General features: G+C 58.1%; 4 protein-coding genes across 4 annotated transcripts; all 4 read left to right on the top strand.

Moving 5' to 3' along the window:
- Positions 1-359: 359 nt before the first annotated feature.
- Positions 360-2,078, top strand: LINJ_33_0240 (conserved hypothetical protein; the record flags this gene model as incomplete). Its single annotated transcript, XM_001468072.1, has 1 exon — positions 360-2,078. The coding sequence occupies one exon, from the start codon at positions 360-362 to the stop codon at positions 2,076-2,078; it is 1,719 nt and encodes a 572-aa protein (XP_001468109.1).
- A 1,303-nt stretch (positions 2,079-3,381) lies between these two features.
- LINJ_33_0230 (conserved hypothetical protein) lies at positions 3,382-4,152 on the top strand (the record flags this gene model as incomplete). Its single annotated transcript, XM_001468071.1, has 1 exon — positions 3,382-4,152. One exon carries the CDS (start codon positions 3,382-3,384, stop codon positions 4,150-4,152), a length of 771 nt encoding a protein of 256 aa, XP_001468108.1.
- A 1,836-nt stretch (positions 4,153-5,988) lies between these two features.
- Positions 5,989-8,733, top strand: LINJ_33_0220 (hypothetical protein, unknown function; the record flags this gene model as incomplete). Its single annotated transcript, XM_001468070.1, has 1 exon — positions 5,989-8,733. The coding sequence occupies one exon, from the start codon at positions 5,989-5,991 to the stop codon at positions 8,731-8,733; it is 2,745 nt and encodes a 914-aa protein (XP_001468107.1).
- Positions 8,734-15,087: 6,354 nt separating this feature from the next.
- On the top strand, positions 15,088-19,542 carry LINJ_33_0210 (metallo-peptidase, Clan MC, Family M14; the record flags this gene model as incomplete). Its single annotated transcript, XM_001468069.1, has 1 exon — positions 15,088-19,542. The coding sequence occupies one exon, from the start codon at positions 15,088-15,090 to the stop codon at positions 19,540-19,542; it is 4,455 nt and encodes a 1,484-aa protein (XP_001468106.1).
- Between the last annotated feature and the right edge of the window lie 1,443 nt (positions 19,543-20,985).

Below are 20,985 nucleotides of genomic sequence, written 5' to 3'. Positions count from 1 at the left end.
GTTGAAAGCGGCAGAAAAAGACACATAAAGAAAGTGAAGGGCGGGTGAAGTGTTCTCTTGTGCCAAGGACCGGTCACCGTAGCCGTCGCTCCCCTTTACAAGCAGACCGCTCACCACACCAATAGAGATCGACACCTGCGAGACGACACTTCTTATTTTTTTTTCTTCGTTGCGCCGCTGCCATCAAATACATCGTGCGGTTGCCGTGCATCGCGGAGGCTACTTATCATCGGCACGAAGCTGCTGTTGCCCCGAGGATAGGATCTCAGACCGCCTTGTTATTGCCACTCGTGCGAGCTTTCAGAAGTTCCCTTGCTCTGCTCTTAGTTTATGCGTGGCTGCTCCACTGACGTGAGGTAATGGTGTGCTGCTGCGAGCGTAGCTGGAGCGACATAGTGGTGGTCACAGCGTTGGTGTGCACCACCATGTACTCCGCTCACAGCTTTTACACGTATCTCTTCCCCAACACACTCGAGGCCCTCGCGACAGCTTTTCTGCACCCGTTCATCAACATGAGTGCCGATGAGTTGCTAAGCAAGGGCAACGCTACCCATTCGACGTCAGGGAAGAACAGCCGCTGGTCGCGCTTGTCGCCGATGAGCATGACAACATTGTGCGGCGTGAGATTGTGGGGCTGGCTGCTCTTTATCACGTCTGTGTTTTTGCTGCTGATGGATATGTGGGCGTACACCATGGCCGTCATCATTCCGCCTGGCCGAGTGCCGGCTGTGTTTCGACAACGTGCGACAAAGAGCGCTTCCCTGGCTCTGAGCACCTTCTACGAGCCACTGACCCGCTCTGATACGCCGGTGGCACTCTACCCATCTGGCAGGACAGGCTTCAGAGCACAAAAGCACGGACGATTGCGGACGTTTGCGGCCGACGCGGCCATGGGGGAGGGCGTTGGCCGGTCGGCTCAGCCGCCAGCGGACGCCGTCTTACCACCGAATCAGCCTCCACATGAGCTGTTCTTCTTCAATCCCAAGGCGAATAGCTACACGAGCGTGCAGAACAACTACCTGAATTTCTGCCCCATGTGCGCCACCTACAAGCCTCCTCGTGCCCATCACTGCAGTCGGTGCAATTGCTGTGTTCTCAAGTACGATCATCACTGCCCGTGGCTGGGCCAGTGCGTCGGCTTCTACAATTACAAGAATTACCTTCTCGTTCTTCTTTACACGTGGCTTCTCACGGCGTGGGTGCTGACGTTGCTGTCGATTGCGCTCACCGTCTACGTGCTCGAAGTGAAAGAAGATCTTTTTGGCCTTGCACCAACGCCGAAAACTACTGCAGCGGCATCAGCAGAAACACCACCACCGCGCAAGGGCCTCGGTGTCGGCGCCAACATCGCCGAAGAGCTGGACGTCGGCCCCCCATTTTTCGGCGTTATGGTGTGCATAGCCCAGAGCCTATTGTTCTTTGCCATGACCACGTACTTGCTGAAGCGACACTTTACGTACGCGCGACACAACATTACCACCATTGACATGGTCATCTACGAGAATGAGCGACGTCTCTTCTCTCACGGAACTTCAGAGGACTCAGATGTCGAAACAGACACGACGACGCCAAGAGGCGATGCGAACCCGGCGACCTACCGCGCGCGAACACTCCGGTCGTACATGCGCCGCAACATTTACGACCTCGGCGTGCAGCGCAATCTCCTACAGATCTTCGGTGACGCGCAGCTGAACAACCCTGGCGAGGACGTCGATGGCAACCCGCTGCCACGGCGGTGCTACACTGACTGGATGGAGAGCGACATTCCACGCCACCGCCACTTTGTGGTACGCTGGTTCTTCCGTCTCCTTCCGACGGCCGCTTACCCGCCGCAGCGGACGTGGGCGCAGATTGACATGTCCAGTCGCTCAGCTAGCAGTTCCATCCACATGTCAGCGCGAAGCCACGCTAGCTACGGAACAATGGAGGGACGGGAGGAAGGCGCTTGCGCAGCCGCGCCGGGCAGGGCGACAGGCGCTTCGCTACTCACCGAGCTAGGCGTGGAGGAGGAACAACTGCTCGGTCTGCGCTTCCCCACACGATCAGCCATGGGTATAGACGTAGGCGAGCAGCCGTGAGTCGGTGGGCTGCGGCTGCTCGTGCGACCAGAGGGGCTTTTCGTGCTCTCGCCTCAGTCGAATAATTCGCCCACGATTCGGGTTGATGTGCGGTTTCTACAAGATGTCTACGCGTATGGGCGAGCATTTGCGTCCGGTGTACGCACATCGCAGGGAGCGGTGCTCAGGGTTGTTGAAGTGTCCTCGAGCTCCCCCGGCATCCCAGCCCATCCGGTACTGCATGATGCGCGTCTCACTCGTTTCAGTGCTGAGGCCTCGACGCATTGAGGGAGATCGGATAGATGGTTTTTGTGCGTGTGGTGGGAACAGCTACGATTGTAGCAGTTGGCAGTGGTACCTCTGCGTGCCTTTCTTTCGTTCCCCTCCTCTGCGCGTGTATCTCGCGCTTGCCGTTTTGTTGCTCTTTTCCCCTCGCTGCACTCAGGAACTTCACCGTTTAGCTTTGCTATCCACTCCGTTGCTCCGCCTCTGCGATTCTGTCGCCCGCCCCGTCTGCACTTCTCCCCTTGACACCCGTCTATCTGTCTTTCTATCCGATAACGGCTCCCTTATTCAGCCTCCCCACTCCTCTCTCTGTTCCAACATGGCCTTTACGCCGTCCCTCAGCGAAGAAAAGAATGCACGGGAAAAAGAAAGGGCGTGCGACGGATGGCTCTCTCGCTGGCATTCATCCTTTTCTTCCTGTTTTTCGTGTGTGTATGTGTGTGCGTGCGTGTGCGGCATGGAGGGATTGCCTTGTTTCCCTGGACTGTGGCGGTGTAGTGGGCTTTCTCTCTCTCGGTCTGTGCGTGTATGTGTATTCATTGATGTGCGTTTCTGTGCCGATAGGTGAAGGATAGGCTATCACTATGTTGTGCCGACCAAGACGGTCAATGCGGCCAACGCGCGCACATGCACACAAACAAATCAAAAAGCGCGGGCGCTCTCTGCAGACAAGATTTGCGCACAGCCTCCTTTACGTCAGCCTTGCACCAACACATTTTGGTGTATTCGTGTTGTCGCCCAGGCGCACGGCATTGCATGCCGAGCGCGGTGTCAGCTGCCTCGGCATGGGCTTTGCGGCTTGCCTCCTTTCTCTTTACGCTTGTTTTATTGCGTTGGCAGAGGGGTGGGGAAGTGCCTCTCTGTCGTCCACTGCATAGTTGCCGTGGTGGCTGCTTCGTTATCATCCCTCGTTTCCTCGGTGCTTGCCCATAGGCCCGATGATGACGGCATCTTCATCTTTCCCCTCTCACCATGCGGTGCAACCCACCGTTTTTTTTTTTCGGTTCTGTACGCACGCACGCACACGCACACGCGTGCCATGGCAGCATGCGCAAGGCGTGCTCGTGCTTGTGCGTTTTCTCTCTGTGTAGCCGCATTAGGTCTGCCACTCCGAGCACTTGTGCGCATACCGCGGTGCATCAGGCCTTTTTCATCTCCTTCTTGTGGTCAACGCATCTGTTGCCAATTGTTGGAGGCGATGCGTCGCTGCATGATGCGCTGCGTTGGTGCGGCGCCGTTCGCATCGACGCGACGCTTTCTGAGCGATGAGGACCGCTACAAGCAGTTCTCCGACATTCTCTCCAAAGCACGGGTGCCCAACCTTTCTTCTGGACAGGGAGGAGTACCAGAGTTCTTCAACGGCCATTTCGAGCCCGGAAGCGGGCTCATAGATCAGCACAGCATATCGCAGATGCAAAACACACTGCGTGCAAACATGACACCAGAGATGCGCGAAAGCATAGCGTCGATGCTGCAATCGGCGCTTAAAGGCGGTGACGGCATGCCGGGCGGCTCTGTCGGCATGATGGCGTTCGGCATGGGCGAAAATGAGAAGGGGAAGAAGGTGGCTCGGGCTGCAAAAGTGTACTACGACCTCAAGACGGGCAAGATCGACAAGGATTTTGTGGAGAAGGAGCTGGAGCCGGATGACCTCAGTCTGCCTAAGGAGACGGTGGAGGACTACAGCACCGAGGGCGCCTTGGAGGTTGAGTTCGTCGAGGATCAGGGGAAGGCTGATGCCTGCACTGACAAAGCAGAGACCATCTCTGCAGCTGAGATCGAAGTGGAGCCGACGGACATCACGCCATAGCGTGGAGCCAGAAGAGGCGGACCTTTTTTCTATACAGAAGAGGACCCCCCCTCCCCCCCAGCGAGCGCGTAGGCAAGTCCGTTCCGTGATCTCACGGTATTTTGCTGTGGGGGAGATCCTTACCTGAGACCGTCCCGGCTTTCGCCTTCTTGCTCGGCCTCTTTCTTCCATTTTTGTCGTCATTTCTGCTGCGCCATTGTTGCTGCTCTCAGTCGGCGGAAAACTTCTTTGCCCCTTCCCCTCTCCAGCGCACTTTGGTGCCTGCACCAACGACGGGTACCTTACGCGGCGTGAGGGTGGTGGCTGTTCTGGAGGTCCGTGCTCGAGAAGCTGTGTGACGTCTGACCCTCACCGCCCCTGCTGGGCATTGTTCCTTTTCTTCGTGTTGTCTGTTAGCGGAGTTTTTCGCTCGTTGGTGGTGTGCCGCTGTTGCGACCGTGACGGCTCTGTCAGTGAAGGACTGCAAGGACGGGTACACTGAAGTGAAGCACTAGAATGCTATTCGGAGGGGAACCCATGAAGACGAGAAAAACGTAAGGCTCACCTTGATGCGTTCAGGCCCGCTACTTGTGCAGCAGCTGGTGCCCAAGAAACGACAGAGAGACGTGCGCGCTGCCACTGCCATCTGTGAACTCTCAGACATACTGCTCTGTCCGCTATTTTTCTCTTCTCGCATCTTTCTCGGCGCAGAAGTGGCGCGATGCATGCACCCCAGTTTCGTGAGCGTATGCATATCTTCACCAGTGCCCACTGAATTTGCGGCTTCTTCGAGTGAGCGGACAAGACTGCATCCACTTCTCTTTGAAGGTGGCCGCGTTGTTCCAACTACATTTCTCATGTGAATCATGACCACAAACTTCTCCGTTTCCTTCGCATCCTTGTCTCTCCTCTACTCCCCATCCACGCACTCGCCGTCTCTGCCGCTCCTTCTATCGTGCGACTTTCCCACACATCTGTTTGTGCGGGCATTCACCTATGGCGAGCTCGATCCACTCCGGCGGCACAGGAACTTTGTGCGTCCAAGCGAAGCCGTGTGCACTCGTGTGAAGAACTGCTTGCACAGCCTTGCCAGTGTCACAGTGAGGCGTTGTGAGATGTGATCATACTAGTCTAAGGACACACCGAGATATACATACCCTAACACACCCTCCTCTATCTCTTTCTGCCTTGCCGACGTATTCTTTCGTTTCGCTTGTTTTTGCATGCATGTCTTTTTCAACCCTCGCATCTCTCATATTGTATTGATTCATTTCACGCCCGTCCTTCTCTCTGTGCCCTCGCCGACTTACGCCCCCACCCCCTGCCCCTCGGCTACGCTTGCTTGCCGTCAGCCTCGATACATCTCTTGCTGCTCCTAAAAGCTCGCTTTTCTCTTCCGTTCCCCTTTTGCACCTCCTCTCGCTACCATCGCACTTCCCTCTATCACTCTACCATCATCATCAAGCCTCGCCGTCGCCACAAGCACAGAGCCATAGCCCTTTGTCAGCCCTATCCTCCCACCTCCTTCGTTATTCAGTTGTTTGGAGAGGGACCCTCCACTCTCCCCATTTCCCTCCCTCGGTGCGCGTGCGTGGTACGCCTGTGAGCTCTCTTCTTTTCGCTTTCTGCTCGACTCTTCTTTTTTGCCCCCCCCCCCCCCTCGCCCTTCTCCGTGGATAGGAAGCCACGCTCCTGTGTACATAGCATCTTGTTGTTGTTGCTGTTCTTGTTTTCGCTCTCCCCCGCCGTCTTCTTCGCCGATTCTCTCTCTTCTCTTTCACTTGAACTTTCCCTTTTCGCTGTTTCAGTTCACCTACTTTTCTCGCCTTCTTCTCTTGGTGCATATCTAACCGACCAATGTCCCTCAAGGCCGAAGATGTGAAGCATATCGTCGCCTGGTTCCTTGGCATACCGCCAGTTATCTTTTACGTAGCGCTGATGGTCGTTTGCAGGCTTCACCAGCGGTGGATAGCCTTCACCTTCTCCGCCGTATCTGCGTTGGCGCTTTTTGTGTGGTTCGTACTGAACTGTGTCTCCATCATTTCCGCCATTTTGTTTGCGCGGTCCAGCATCAATGCCGCGAAGCGTACGATGGAGAACAACGACGGGGCGCAGCGGGGCCCTGACGCAGGGCGTGATAATTCTCAGACGCATCGTTTCCCCATCAATGCGGATGGGAGCCCCAACACACAGCAGTCGGAGGATGAGGGCGTCTTGTCGAGCATTCTCGATTCGAGCAAGGCCAACGTCAACGCTTTTGAAAGCAGCTCCAGTACGCCGAGCATTCAGGAGAGCAGTTCGCGAACTTCAGTAAACCCTTTGCACCCACCCTGGCAGGCTTCCCCTGCCGTGACCGTTGGGCCTCAGGGATCAGCGCCGCCTCGTGGCGAGCTCGTCGTGGCGCCGCTGCGAGAGACGGGCATGCTGTCGCCGCCGTCATTCCTTGAACATCTTTACACGAAGGACGCGGCTCCAGCCATTTCCGCGTGCCCGCCAAAGAAGCCAAGCAACATGCAGTCGTATCCAACGCAATGCCTCAACACTGACAGAGACTTCAGCGGGTCCGGCGAGCAAGAGAAGTGCACGCCGAAGGATCACGCGCTGTCGCTCGCGGGTAGGTTGCCCACCTCCATGCACACTCCCACAGGCGTCCGGCGCGCATCGGCGCCCTCCACGATCGTTTCCGTCCGCGTTGCCAACCCTTCCAAGCCGTTGCGTGCAGCTTTGATGATGCCTCTCGTCTCGTTGTACATGACAATCATCATCGCCATCCTCGCGCTCACTGGCTCCATCATGTGCGAGTACGATACTCATTGCCTTTTACTGGCATCTCCTGTACTCGGCGTGCCATGGCTGTGGGCAAACCTGTTGCTGATAAAGAAAGCTTTCTATAATACCCCGCATATGCGGCACAGCTTTCACTGTCGCCTGGTGAGCGTCCTCACTCACTGGTTTTTTATGTTGATCGTCTACGTTGCCTCAGCTGGCGTGTTCGGCGTGGCGTGCGCCCTCGAAGACATGTATTGGACCCCGTACAGCATCGACGGAGAGGCAACGCCACGTGGAATTCGTGTGGTGAGCTACTTCGCCCCGATTTTGATTATGCTCAGCATTGGCGTCTTTCTCAACAACCTCAAGGCGATGCTCGGCATCACGTGGGAAGTCTGCGAGAGCGAGATGGTGGCCGACGAGGTGCCTATGGCGACGGATTACCATGAATGTCCACGAGATCATGTGGCGATGCGAGTCCTCACGCCCGAGGTCATGTCACATGACGGCGCCGGTCGGCCGTCGCCCTCTGCAGGTATAGGAAGCGTTTCTGGCGGCTCTTCCGCTCGCACCGTGGGTAACGTATCGGCGGCAGAGGTGCACGCCCGCCTGCAGTCCCACATGATGCCCCCCAACTTTCCCCAGACGCTGCCCGAAGAGACGTGCTCGACTCTGTCGTCGATTGTGCGGTCGCTGGCGGGGGGAAGCCTTTTCATTCCACAAATCAACGCAGCGTCGTCTGCGAAGCTGTCCGTGAGCAAGAGTCTCCTGCGCGGCTCCCCCTCAAGCACCAATGGAAGCTCTGACCACTACAGCAGCTCTCAACCAGCGGCCTTCATGACCTCGGTCCCGCAGCTGAAGACGGTGACAATGCTCTACGTGGTCTACCGTGACATCTACGACGATGACGAAGATGCCGTGTCGAGCGTCTTCAAGGCCTCCAACCAGAGGGGTGGCATGGCTGCCACCCGCAACAAGCAGCAGACGGTGTCGGTCAACTTCGAGGCCGTGATGGAGGCGCTCGAGGACGCCAAGGGGCAAGATAGTGCTGATGCGAACTCCTACGTGCTCACAGCATACGAGGATGCGATTTGCTTGGTGTGGGGACTCATCCCCTTTAGCAGCGAGCCGGTGCTCTTGGCGATCGAGAAAGCACGTAAAATCATGCAAGCCTTCGAGAGTCGCCCGAAGCCGCCGACAAGTTTCAGCAACGCACGGCAGGAGTTGGTCGCGGCTGTGGTGTCAGCCCCACATTCGCTTGTGGGTCTCGTAGGCTCTGGCTCGTGTCGCGGAATCCACTTCTTCAACCCGCGTCAGCACGAGCTGGGGGCTCAGATGCTGCGCCGCGGCCTCGCCATGCACCGCCGTCTCCCTTCCTTGCAGGCCTCCCTCGACGAACCAGAAAACCCATTTCACTGCATCTTGCTGGATGGGCGGTCGTGGAACAGCACGGCAAGCCAAATCCTGGCACGTCCTTGTGGTATCAGCGGGAGCGACCGACCGAAAGCAGTTGCGAAGCAGCCGAAGCAGCGAGACCTACCGGTCAACGTCTCTTCGAAGTCGACAAAAATGAAGTTCATCATTATTTACAACTTCATGGAGGTGTTGCAAACCATGGAGGAGGAGTGGCATCTCGTGGTGCAGCGGCAGGAGCACCTCGGCTCGAAGTTCAGTTTTCTCTCCGAGGCAGTGCAGCTGCTCCACCAGGGTGACCAGAGCGGCGCACAGCAGGTACTTAAGGGCGCAGTGCAGAGCATGACCGCCAGCAGTGACGCCGACAACATCACCCTCGCCCAGATGCTGCTGGAAGATTTGGATTCCGCAGAGGGATAAGGCTCACACAAGATGTAAAAACAAAAACAAGAACAACAAACAAAGAGAACCGTCAGCACAGATTTGTAAGCGACTCACCACGTATAGCGCCCCTTTTCTCCTTATCTTCCGTTTATGTGCGCTCGAGCTTCTCTCCTTTCTTCTCGAGTGCGGCGTGCGCTTGCGTGCTGGTGTGGCGGTGCACTTCTTGGCCATTGCCGATTTGAGTATTTCTTCCCTTTCTTTGCGTGCGTGCGACTAGGGTTGTTTGCTTCACGTGAGGGTTGGCCACAACGCCGGCCACTGTCACTTTTCCCTGGAAAGAAGACACGCGATAACTCCAAATGCACCTCACATTAAACTGGCGCAATGGAAACAATCCACATACACACGTGCACACACAACACACTTCTTTCGTTTTACCTTTTCGTTCGCCCTCCCTCCCCCTCACTGGCCAAGGCCTTGTAACCCCCCTTCACTGGCGAAGGTCTTGGCACCTCCTGCACCCCCGTTCTTTTTCTCCTTTTTTTTCACTGTTCCCTTGTCCCTGGCAAGAGCGGTGCGGTTTAGGCAGACATCGAATCATGAACGGCCGCGGTGCAAATACAGTCATCAGACACTCATATGTACAGCGAAAGGAGGCTGCGGCATCCTTGCATGAAGCTATCACGCTGAGCGTGGCGCTATGGAGATGTGCCCCGGCCTCCTGCAGAGAGAACTGGACCAACGAAGACACAGAAAACCATGTTTTGCTGTTACTGCGCACTCGTTCTCCCTCCTCATGGCTCTTCGCATGAGCCCTACAACGGCGGAGGATGAAACACTGTCACGAATATGGGCGCATGTGCAGACGCTACGAGCCCGTCGCATGCGCTTCTCATTTTAGTTTTTCTGTATTCGTTGTGCCCTGGAATACAAGAACACTGCTGACAAGCTTGAAAAGTCTGTCATGCCAAAGTAGCCCGATTCAACTGCATCGGTGGCAGATCTGATCACCGGCCGCAGACACCATGCCGACATCCCTCGAAGCCGCGATAAACGATGCCGCTTGCTGAGAAAAGAGGTTCATAGCGACATCCGTCCCGCACCAGAAGAACACAGCTGCTGAGCTTACGCGACAACCGGCAACAATCCTTGCTCAGCTGCGTAAGACCGCATGTCCGCACTTTGGATTCTTGCAGCGCCGGGTGACTGGCAGCGACAGCAAGGAGTACAGGTGGTGGTGCCGCCTCTTACTGCGCTGGCTCTGTGATCCCCCTCCCCTGTAGAACTCCCGCCCCCGCTTGTTACGCTGTGAGAGTGCCCAGCCCAGCGTGGTGTCCGATGTGTCACACGAGGTTTGCCGGTTGCTCGTGACGTGAAACACACCGCATTTCGCGCTGTGATCTTCAACGCAGCGGCCTGATTAGGCACATCTCAAACGCGCTGCATGGACTTCCCCCCTCGTGTGTCTGGGGCTGACCCCTATGCCCCCTCAGAGCGACGAGCTGTGGGTTTTCTGTGCGCAGGCACATGCTTGTCCACGGGCCCCCAACATTTGGCACACCGACTTATGCCAGAAGCATGTGAATGCAGAGGAGGGTGGCGCGCCCTTGCCGCCACAGCCTCATGCCAATGCCCTGCCTGTCGCGGCACACGCGGGCAAGCGATGCAGACCTCCCCCTTTTCGGTGATGTCGGCGGGAAAGGAAGCCGAGGGCAGCGGTCTCTCCAGACAAGAAGGTTGCCCTGCAGCAGGCCCGCGTATGGGGAAACGCGAGCGCTGTGTGCACGTGCTGCCCGCCGCAGCGGGCATGGTGTATCACATCCAGGCACGGCATCCAGGGGCGAGAATAGCGTGGGCGATAAGCGAAAAAGGCGCGCAGGGGATGCACACGGATCAGCGCCGCAGTGCATGTGTGCGACGCATGCGCCATCTCGTACGCCCGACCGGGTGGGCTGGTGCGGCGGTGGCGGCGGAAGCATGGCGAGGGCGCCCCGAGCCACGCCATGGAGTCATCGGGAGTCCACTGTGGAGGGTCTCCACCCGGCCTTGTGCCGGGGCTTGAAGCGAGTCAGGGAGAAGCACGGCAGACATGCTGGCAGAGTGCAGGGTCTCCGAGGGCCCTGGCCTGCGGCCGGCCGACTTCCTCCCTGAGCTCATCCGGCATGACCCTAGACCACCCCCTGTTACCCGCACGCCGCACACCACCGGCTCCGCCCTCGAGCAGGACGCTGGGTGCGGCTCGCCTTGATCATGGCTGTGCCGTCCAGGCAGGTGGGCCTGGAGCCGCTCGCGCCGCGCGCACGGGGAGTATGGAGCGGAGGAAGGACACGAGGCGCCCGCTAGACGCACGCCCGGATGCGACGGCAGAGGCCCCGCCCTAGACGGCGAGGATTTCGCTGTGGTGCAGCAGAGGCCGGCGAGCTGTGCCTGCATGCGCGTATTCGTTGACTTGTTCCGGGTGTAGAATGGACACGCTCAGAAAGAATGTTCTCAGCCGAGTTTGTCTCTCCCTTGCCGCGGTTCTCTTTAATGAGCTGGTTTCCGTCTTCCTCTCTTTTTGGGAGCCATATGATTTTGTATGGTAGCTACCGGTTTCCGTTTGCTTGCAGCCTTCTTGTTTTCTTATTTTTTTTTGCCCCTGACATGTCACTCTTCTTTTGCCTTCTGACATCCACATAAGAGTTGCTGTTTCTGTACTAGTTCCTGGGGTGTCATGTGTGCGGGTGTCTCGGTGGCGTTTTACTTGTAGCTGGATCTCTTTCTCTGTGCTCTGTGTCACTTTTTTGTTCACTCAGAATGAGTGTGGCCTGAGGTGATGAGCTGGCATGCGTCTTAGCCGTTCGTTGTGTGCGTCTGTGTGCGCTGCGTAAATGGAAGGTTGATGTATTCGCTGGACGTGGTAGGGAGGAGAGGAGGTCTGGCAGATGGCGGACGCGTGCCGGGGCTACAGACATGGGAAACGAAAAAGATGTTTATCCTGCTGCTTCGAGGGACTTTTTTTTTTGGGGGGGGGGCTCTTCGTCGTATCGCTGCTTGCCGTACGTGGTCCGTGTTTTGAGAAGACAAGGAGGCGGACATGATCGCCTCTGCGCCTGACTTTCCGGCGTTTGTGTGTTGTTGGTAGACTGCATCGGTGGCGGGGTAGAGGTCATATGTGCCGGTTGATGCACTACTTCCGCACACGAACTCAGTCGTTAGAGTGTGCCTCTGCCAATGCGCGCGTGTGCGTTCGCATGAGGCGATGCACGCTGCTTTCGTGTCTCTTCCTCGTCTTGTGGTTACTGCCTGCGAGGATGCCGCATCGTGTCTGGTTCCGTTTTCTCTGTATTGCTGAGTTTCCTTGGAGTGTTTCTTTTTTTTTGTGCGGCCCCGGATAGGGTGGCGCGTTGCGCATGCGTTGGTGAGTGTGTGTGCTCGACGCCGTAACCGGTTCCGGCAGCCTCTTCTCAGGTTGTCACTCTTGCACTGCATCCTTGAATGGCCTAGGGGGGTGGGTGGGTGAGCGACTTTGGCGCGGGGGCAAGGGTCAGCGAGTGGAGGTGTTGAGGGCATCAAGTAGGTCAGGGAGGGGTGCCACGTGTGAGTGAGTGCGCGTTGGCTGCTAGTGTTCTTCGCAGCCCTCCTCTCTTCGCTATGTTTGTCTCACTTGAGCGGATATGCTCATGTCTCACGTCCCGCCCTTCCTGCCTCTCTCATCACCGCTGCAGCTCTGTGGCGAACGGAATCTCGTAAAAATACTTCGTGGAACGTTTTCATCCACATGTCGCCTCCTTTTTCCACGCCTTCTCCGCTGTCCCATTCCGGCGCCCGCGGAAACCTGTGCCTCTTTCTTTGCTTCTTTTCTCCCTCACGATTGGAACATGTTCACTCTGTACACCCTCTATGATTCACCCCGTCAATCCTCGAGCACCAACAGCAACAACAGAATCGCCTCCTTTGCTGTTTGTTGAGCTGTGCGGACTTGTCGCTTCTCTCTGAGAATCTTCTCTTCGCGTCTTCAGCAACCCTTTCATCGTTTTGAGTTCGTCAACGAAAAGAAAGTGCCGGCGCGCGTGCTTGAACTGCGTTTCCGCCGCGTTTCTCATTTCGCCCTCCGGAAGACAACGAAAGAAAAGGAATTTCATCAGCGAAGAAGGCAACAGGCAACAAGAAATAAAGAAAAGAGCGTATCCATGGAAAGGACCTCTGCTATGCTGCTATGGTTGCTCGTTTTCTTTTTCGTTAGTGTGCCGACCCTCCCCCTTTCCTCCTTTTGCACGCTCTCTGTCTCTTTTCAGTCGGCTCTGTTTTGCTCTGCCTTTTGCTAACACTGCGGTGTGGGCGTGTGTCTCTTTCTCTCTTCGCCTTCGTCTTGTAACTTCTCTACGTTTCGGTGCCCGTTATGCCATTTTTTTATTTAGATTACTCTTGTTTCTCCTTTCCTTTGCCCTCACGCCTGTTCTTTTATCTTTCCTTTGCGGGCGATGCAAGAGCCCTGTCTCTAATTCTGTGGTGCTCTCTCTTCTGTTTCATGTATCTAACTTGTGCTTTTCTTTCTGCCTCGGTACGTCTATGCTAGCAGCGCCGTGGCGGCTTTAAAGTGAATGCGCCAAATTCAAGTGTCATAAAAGAGGGAAAAGAAGCGTAGCAGTGGATCAGCGATGCAACGTCTGCATCTTGCTTTACCGTTCTCCAGATCTGCTGGATTACATCTTGAGGATCATGACGCGTGGTATGTCCTTCATCGACGGCGCGTGTGAACTTGTCGGCTTTCCACCACGGCACCGAGTCCGTGCGGTGACTCTGACGCCACTTCATATGGCAAGCGACGGGCCAAACCTCATAGCCGCGCGCGATGCGCGCCATCTGTATGTCTTCGCAGCAGCTTCTCGCCAATAGAGGTTTGTGATGGACTTGGCTCACTTCACAGCCTCTCTTTCCACCCCGCCTCCACTCTTGCTGCCCTCGTCTTTCCTCTCTTGCTTCTCGTCTGCGCAGTTCCGTCCTTATTTTGATCGCTTCTTCCGTGTTCTGTGCCCTGCCGCTTTTGAGGTGTGGCGCACCTCTTGACACGCCCTCCTTCCCCCTTCTCGCTGCAGGTGTGAATTGTCCTGCCTCTGCCCTCCCGTATCTTCGATACACCTTTGGCGCATTTCGAACGCTCACACACACACACACACACACGCACACACACACATAGAGAATAGAGGTGACGTGCTTTGGGTCAACACCTCGTGAATCAAGGTAGCCACACGCAGGCCCATACACACCGGCACGTACGCGCCATTTGCGTGCAGCTCTCATCTTTCGCTACAGTGCTGTACCCAAGGGAGCATCAGTTGTCCCTGAGTCGAACTCTCTCTCTGTCGGCTTTACTGTTGACGTTGCCGTAGCGGCTCTGTAGAGCTTCGCTCTGCTTCGCTTTCGTGCGTGTGTGTTTTCTTTCTGTCTTCTCGTCGGTTTCGTACTTCCTTGTTTTCCCTCCCCTTCTTTTTCGTTCTCTGTACGACGCCCTGCCCTGTTGTACTGTATTCTCTTTTCTGATTCCTAACTTGCGCTCGGCGCCTAGCGGCCGGTGCCCCCATAGCCCCCTCCCCCTTCACGCGATTCTCTTGTATTTTCTAGATCTCTCTCCCTCCCTCTCTCGTGCGGGGATCTGTCATCGCCTCTGAGGGGCGACACAACACGGAACACCCTCTGCACAGTGCTTCGAAAGAAGTCAGCGGAGGTGCTGCGTAACGATCTTGGCAGCGGAAGACTGTTTCGGCCTTATCTGGCTCTCGCCGTTCAGGGCCAGGGGGAATACGTATTGCATACAAGTCTGCCATAATGAACTTGCGCTCGCGCAGCAGCCGACAGGCCAACCAGCGCACGTCGTCGACTTCAGTGCGCGTCCGTGACCCAGGCGACGGCGTCTCTGTCCAACTGCGCTCATGCGCACTACAACCGCGCCCGCCTGTTAGCGGTGGCCGTTCGTCTTCTACTTCGAAAAGCACTAAGGGCGCACGAAAATGTTCGCCGCCGGCAGCATCCGTATCGAAGAGATCGGCGGCGAAGCGGCTGGCGCTGCGCACCCGCCTGCCGTATCTGCGTTCCGTTCCGCCTCTTCCTGCGCCAACGACTGGCGAGCCCACGTCGTCCTCTCTTCGATTCGAGCGACGGTCGTTCTCGTCCAGCTGCGTGCCGCGTGAAGCAGCGACAGTGCACAAGCCCACGTACACCATCATACCCGAGGCACTCCAGCACGTGAAACACCTTTGCAGTAGCGTGCGGGACTCGGAAAAGGACGCACCGTTGCCGTTGGGGGCGTGCAATGGCAGTGGCGCGCGTGACCGACGAAACAACCGGCTTGCGCTGCCGTCGATCTCCTGGCTGTCTGAGGACGCCACGGCAGTCGTGCAAGATATCGAGATGGTGCAGGGCATGCTGTTCTCGTCTCTGCAGAGTGGCAGCGCTGCCGATCCGGTGAGTCCGCCGACTCCGAAGCGCGACGCTGCGGGCGTGAAGCTGCATCATACGCGGAGCCATTCCTGGAACCCTCAAAGGGGTCTCACCTGCGCCCCTGCCGGCTCTGGCGCCTTCCTGTCCAAAAAGGAGCGTAAGAAGGCGTGGACGGTGTTTCTGCACAAGAACACGCACGCGTTTGCCCTCATCGTGAACGCCTGCAGATCCTCTTTGGCGATGCGAGAGCTGCAGGTAGGGTCCGTCCTGCTCACCTTCCTCTACAATGTCTTGAGGCACATGCCAGGGGATAAGCAGCGTAAGGCGGTGGCCCTGTGCGAGAAACTTGGTATTATCCGTGTGTGCACGTCGGTGCTCCAGGAAGGGAAGCGCCGGCTGCGTCCCGGCGATGTAGATGCCGCCTTTGTGGCATCTCTCCGCGCGTGCGAGGCGGCTGCGCTGCTCTTTACCCTTGGTAGCACCTTCAACGTCAAGCTGTGGACCCTCTTCCGTCTTTCACAGAGCCTCGAGTGCACATTTGCCTGCGCGTCCGTAACGTTCCGGCTGCTGGAGGCGGAGTTTGCCAGGTACCACGCATCACTGCAGTCCGACCTTTGCCAGACCACCACGGCGGCGGCACTGCAGGAGTACACGCGGAAGCACACCCGTAAAGAAACGCTGACGACGCTGCGCCGCTTTCAGTCGCGCACGCAATGGACCTGCACGGCCTTTTCCCATTTCTGCTTCACGCTTTTCGCTTTCACTGGGAGCTCCGCTTCGGCTGTCGATCTCGGCGCGCGCGGGACGGAGCTCTGCGCCACTGCTATTGCCATGAGCACATTTTTTTTGACGCAAATCGCGCCGCTGCTGCTGATGAGCGTAAAATACGATGCGTCAGAGAAGACACGACACCCGGATGTCGGGGCTCTGGTATCCATCGATGCCGAACACTGGGTGCCATCGTGGGTGATGCGGCTTATGCGGCGGGTGGAGTTCATGTTGCTGTGGTGTGTGGCGTTGATGCAGCGATTGACAAGCTTCGACAAGGTTCGTCAGATGGCGGCTGAGGTTGCATTGCGCTTTCACGTGCCGCGCGGCATCGTTTTCTACCTGTTGCCACCGTCGACCCACATGTTGCAGATACTGCCCCGACGAGAATGCGTCCATGTTATTCTGCTCCTGCTGAACGCATTGCTGACGGCCGACAGGGAGGCCGTGCTGGCGGACATAAAGGACCTTGGCGGGCTGAAGGTGGTCGTGGCGAGCGTCTTGGCGTTGCCTGAGAAGTCGTCGCAGCAGTGGCACCATTTCTACCTCCAATTGTGCTCGATGTACGGGTACACGATGCTGCCGTCATGGAACGGCCGCCCCGCATGCTACGTTGACGAGCGCTTGCCTGCGTCCCTGCGTCGCCAATTCGACGTTGCCAGGACACCAGGTGGAAAGTCTCACTTGTCTGAGCCCGTGGGCAGCTGCCACAGCGCAGTCGATACGAGGGCAGACGCCTCTCAGGCGCGCCCGTCGTCGACGCAGGCGCCGCTAGCTCAGTGTGCCGGTCGCTCGACGGAGACGGTGTTGGACTCGATCATCTCTCCCTCGCTCACAGCAGCGCGTTCGGGACGCGGGGGCTCGGATAATTGTCTCCTGCTCGTAGACATCCGCCCAGATGTGTTCTCTCCAGAGCTGCGCAGCGGCGACGTGGATCCTGTGTCGGAGCTGGTGGCGTTCGACCCCTCACAGCTGCCGTGGCCGTTCAAGGACGCGGCACCACCAACGACTGCGGAGAGCTGGTACGGCGCCTCCTCCTCTGTTGCTGCTGCCGCAGAGGACGCGCATCTCAGCGTGCCGCTGATCAATGTGTGTGAGGAAGACCGGGTTCGTGTACTGCGCCACCACATCGCGCGGCTTACACTCTTGGACGAAGCGGCGTGCGATGGTGGCCCGACTCCGCATGTGCACAAGGTGGTTTTCGAGCGACTGAGCAGCGCGTCACCCGGCGCAGCTGGAGACGCACCCAGTGCCGTTCAGGGGAGCGCTGACGGAGTCGAGTTCTTTTCGGACTACGAAAGCGGCAACCTGCAGCGCGCCATCGAAGTGACAGACAGCGAGTACGACCTAGTCCTTTCCTGGGACACCGCCACCAACTCTTACACGCAGTGGTTCAGTTTTGGCATGCGCCACTTCACCCCTGGCAAAACGTACCGCTTCAACATCCTGAATATGGAAAAGGGCGATTCTACCTTCAACGAGGGCCAAAAACCACTGCTGTTGCACGTTCCGGACGGCGGAAACCCTTCCGACCCGAGCGCGCCGCGGCCCAAGTGGACTCGCGCCGGCGAGGGCATCTTTTACTTTGGCAACGCTTTCCTCCGTCCTGCGCGCGCGCACTACTTCGGGAAAACCGGGGAGGCCGCCAGCGCTCCGGCTGCATCCCCACTCTCCATGTCTCCGCGACCGCTATCAATGTCGGTGAGCCCGTGCGCGCCGGTTTCGCACCTCGGTGGACGTGCACCGCCGCCGGTGATTGCGAAGAAGCGCATTCCGGCACTCCCCACACTGTCACCGCCGCCTGCGATGCCGCCGCCGTTTACCGCATCCACACCTGCAGAGTCGGGAGTGCTGAAGCAGAAGTGCTACTTCACAGTCACCTTCTCCGTCACCATGCCGACGACGGTGGCCGGAACGGTTTACCTTGCCAACTGCTTCCCGTTCACATACACCGAGATGCGAGAACATCTCGCGTGGCTGGCAAGGGAGTCTCATGCGTGCCCAACGCGCTCGCTGTTGCCGCAGTGCTTATGCTGGACACCGGGCGGGTTGCAGGTGCCGCTGCTGACGGTGACGGCGCTACGTAACCGAGATACTGGGGAGCCGTACACCGCGGACGAAATACGGCGCCGCCCCATCGCGCTGCTTGTGGCGCGTGTGCACCCTGGCGAAACAAACGCCAGCTGGGTCATGCAGGGTCTGCTGGATACCCTTCTCTGCCCGCCAGCGGTGGCCGCAGAATACGCGTCCCACCTGTGTGACAACTTTGTCTTCAAGGTGATACCCATGCTGAACGCCGACGGCGTGATCATGGGCAACCATCGCTGCTCATTCGCCGGCGCAGACCTAAATCGAGACTACACGAATCCTAAGGCAGATTTCAACCCCACTCTCTACGCGATGAAGCAGCTGCTGCGATACTGGACGGGCGAGGAGAAGCGTCAGGTTGTGATGTTTGCCGACTTTCACGGTCATTCGCGAGCCAAGAACTTTCTTGTATATGGGTGCACCATGAACACGATACGAGGCGTCGCCACTCACTCTCGTCACAAAGGCACAAGAGGCGGTGATGGCGGTCGACGCCGTCGCACTCGGAGAGCGTCCAGCACGGCCCCCGCTGGCCCGGAGAAGGTCATTGCTGCCTTGCTATCACAGCTATTCCCGTCCTTTTCCCTCTCGCAGAGCTCCTTTGCTGTAACCAAGGACAAGAAGGGGTCTGCGCGTGTTGTCCTCTACGACGAGTTCGGTGTGCGCATGAGCTACGGCTTCGAGGCAACAATGGTGGGTGGCCTGGTCTGTGTTCCCGAGCTGCTGCGAGTGAGCGCTGGCACCCACGACGATGACGCTGCCGCACCGGTGTCAGCCGTGTGCAAGGCGGAGGTGCACTACAGCCCCACCGTATTTCGTGCCATGGGAGACGTCTTCCTGCGAGCGTTGTCAATTCTTTTTCGACAATGGGCGGCGCTTACGGCGCTGGCGGCGGACAGCGGCTGCAGCGATCCAAAGAGCAGCCCAAGCGATGTGCTCAAGTCAGCGGCGCTGCAACTGTCGTGGAGCATGACCGCTGCCGCTGGAGGTGGCCGTGAGCCGCCCAAGAACCCTTTTTCACCCTCCTCGAGGGAGTCCGGTGCGGCTCTTCCTCGCGCGGGACAGTACGCGGCAGCAACACGTGAGGACCGACGAGTGGGGTCCCCGGTGCGTGCCGGCTCGCCGGCGGCACCAAACGAAGCCTGTAGCGGGCTATCTGTCGTCCCCGTAGCGGGTCAAGTGGAAGCACTGGACTACCTGTTCATGGCAGACTGCCGCGAGGGGGCAACACCAGCCAAGGATGAGGACGGCAAAGACGAGGAGGGGAGCATTGCGAGCGGCAGCGATATCTCTACCGAGGAGGACAGCGACGATGCTGAGATGGAGGAGGATGAGCTGCTCGGTACGACGACCGCGAGACACACGCGGAGGAGGCGTTCGGAGGCTCAGTATGCCGGTAACGCATCTGAGGTTAGCGAACATAGCGCGTCCTCGCCCGTCGGCTCTGGTAGCGACGACCAAGACTGGTCCGGCTGCAACTCCTCCGGCAGCACCGCTGACGACTCTGACGATAGCCGAAGCAGCGTGAGCAGTTTGGATGAGGAGATTCCTACGAATCTATTCACATAGGCGAGAGACTGCGGAGCTGCATCCCACGTCCTTCTCGCGGTACTGTCTGCTTAGCGTGCTTGAGCGCAAGAGGCCGCTTTACTCCTCTGTAAAATGTGTACTTCTTTCTCCGCCTCTCCTTCTCTGCCTGTCTGCGCATGTGGGCGTTTCTGCGAGACTCTCAGTGCATGTGTGCGTTCACATGTGCAATGCTGCCTTTCGGCGCGCCACCTTTCCAGCGCGTGAACTTCTGTTCTTCCGTTCTCTAATATGCTCATCTGTCTCACTCGCTAGCATGCGCCGCTCGAGCGTACCGTGCCCAGCGGTGCGATGCAACGCAGACCTTGAAATGTGTATGCGGGCCATCGTGCCCTTCTATCATTGTATTGTTCGCTTTTTTGACCTTTCCACGTGGTCTTTTTCTTTTTTTTTTCGGCTCCCCTTTTCCAGCTCCGCCCCCGCCTCCGCCTCTGCCGTTTGGCGCGGGAGGGCAGAAGGCGAGCAGCGCAGCAGGCGAACGAACGATACAGGGGAAGCTCCGTCCGCGCTTCCATCCCCACGTCATCTCTCTCGCTCCATTCTGAGAATCAGATGGGTGCCCGGTGGCACTCAGCATACGCGGTGGGGCAGCACCAATACACGGAACCGAAGGAACAAGAAAATAAGCTTGCACCTTGTAGGGAGGACTGCAAGCTACTAGGCCACTGCTTGGAAGAGGACGAGGAGGGCGAGAGGAGGAAACCGAGCGCCCACCTTTGTGCAGCCTAGCGGGCTACCACACTCTCTCCCTCTCGTCGGTGTGCGGTTGCCTTTTTTTTCCGTCGTTATCACACGTCTTGCTTTGGGCTCTTTTGTTTTTCCTTCCTTTCTTCGCCGTGATCATTTAGGACACCTCAGTGCGTGGTATCTCGGTGCTCAGTACACCCCTACTCGCTCTGTCGGCGCGGGGGAGGGAGTGGGGGCGGGGAAGCCAAGCAGCCCTCCCTTCCTGTGCCTGCGAAATGCCGAGCCCACCGCTGGTGATGACAGGGTGAAGCGCCTGCCGCCTAGGCAGGTGGGCGCGACGTATCACTGCGGATGTCGGTGGTCAGGTCCTGGACGGGGATGCGTCGGAGCGACCGGCGACAGAGAGCACGCTTGCGCCACCCATGCGACGGGCCGAGGTGCCAGCATGGCTCGAGTGCATCTCACGCGCCCCTCGCACTGCCTACTGGTTGGGGCAGCCTGGGCGTCACGCCGAGGTGTAGGGACGGGGGGGTGGTTGTGGTGGTGCACCCGGGGTGGCGACCGGCATGATGGGGGAGCGGCTATGAGGCGACCCGCGGAGCGGGGAGGGGTGGGCGCAGCTCGAGACGGAGGCCGTGCTGAGGTGGCTGGGTCGGGGCATTGCTTGCATGCGTGCGTGTCTCGGGCTGCTTCGCGCCAGGCGATGGGGCCTGTGGCCACGCCGGGGGGCCCGAGCGG

This window comes from Leishmania infantum, chromosome 33, assembly GCF_000002875.2.
Source record: "Leishmania infantum JPCM5 genome chromosome 33".
NCBI classification, from domain to species: Eukaryota; Euglenozoa; class Kinetoplastea; order Trypanosomatida; family Trypanosomatidae; genus Leishmania; species Leishmania infantum.
The sequence above is the reverse complement of the archived record's forward strand: the minus strand, read 5'-3'. Positions and strand labels throughout refer to the sequence as shown.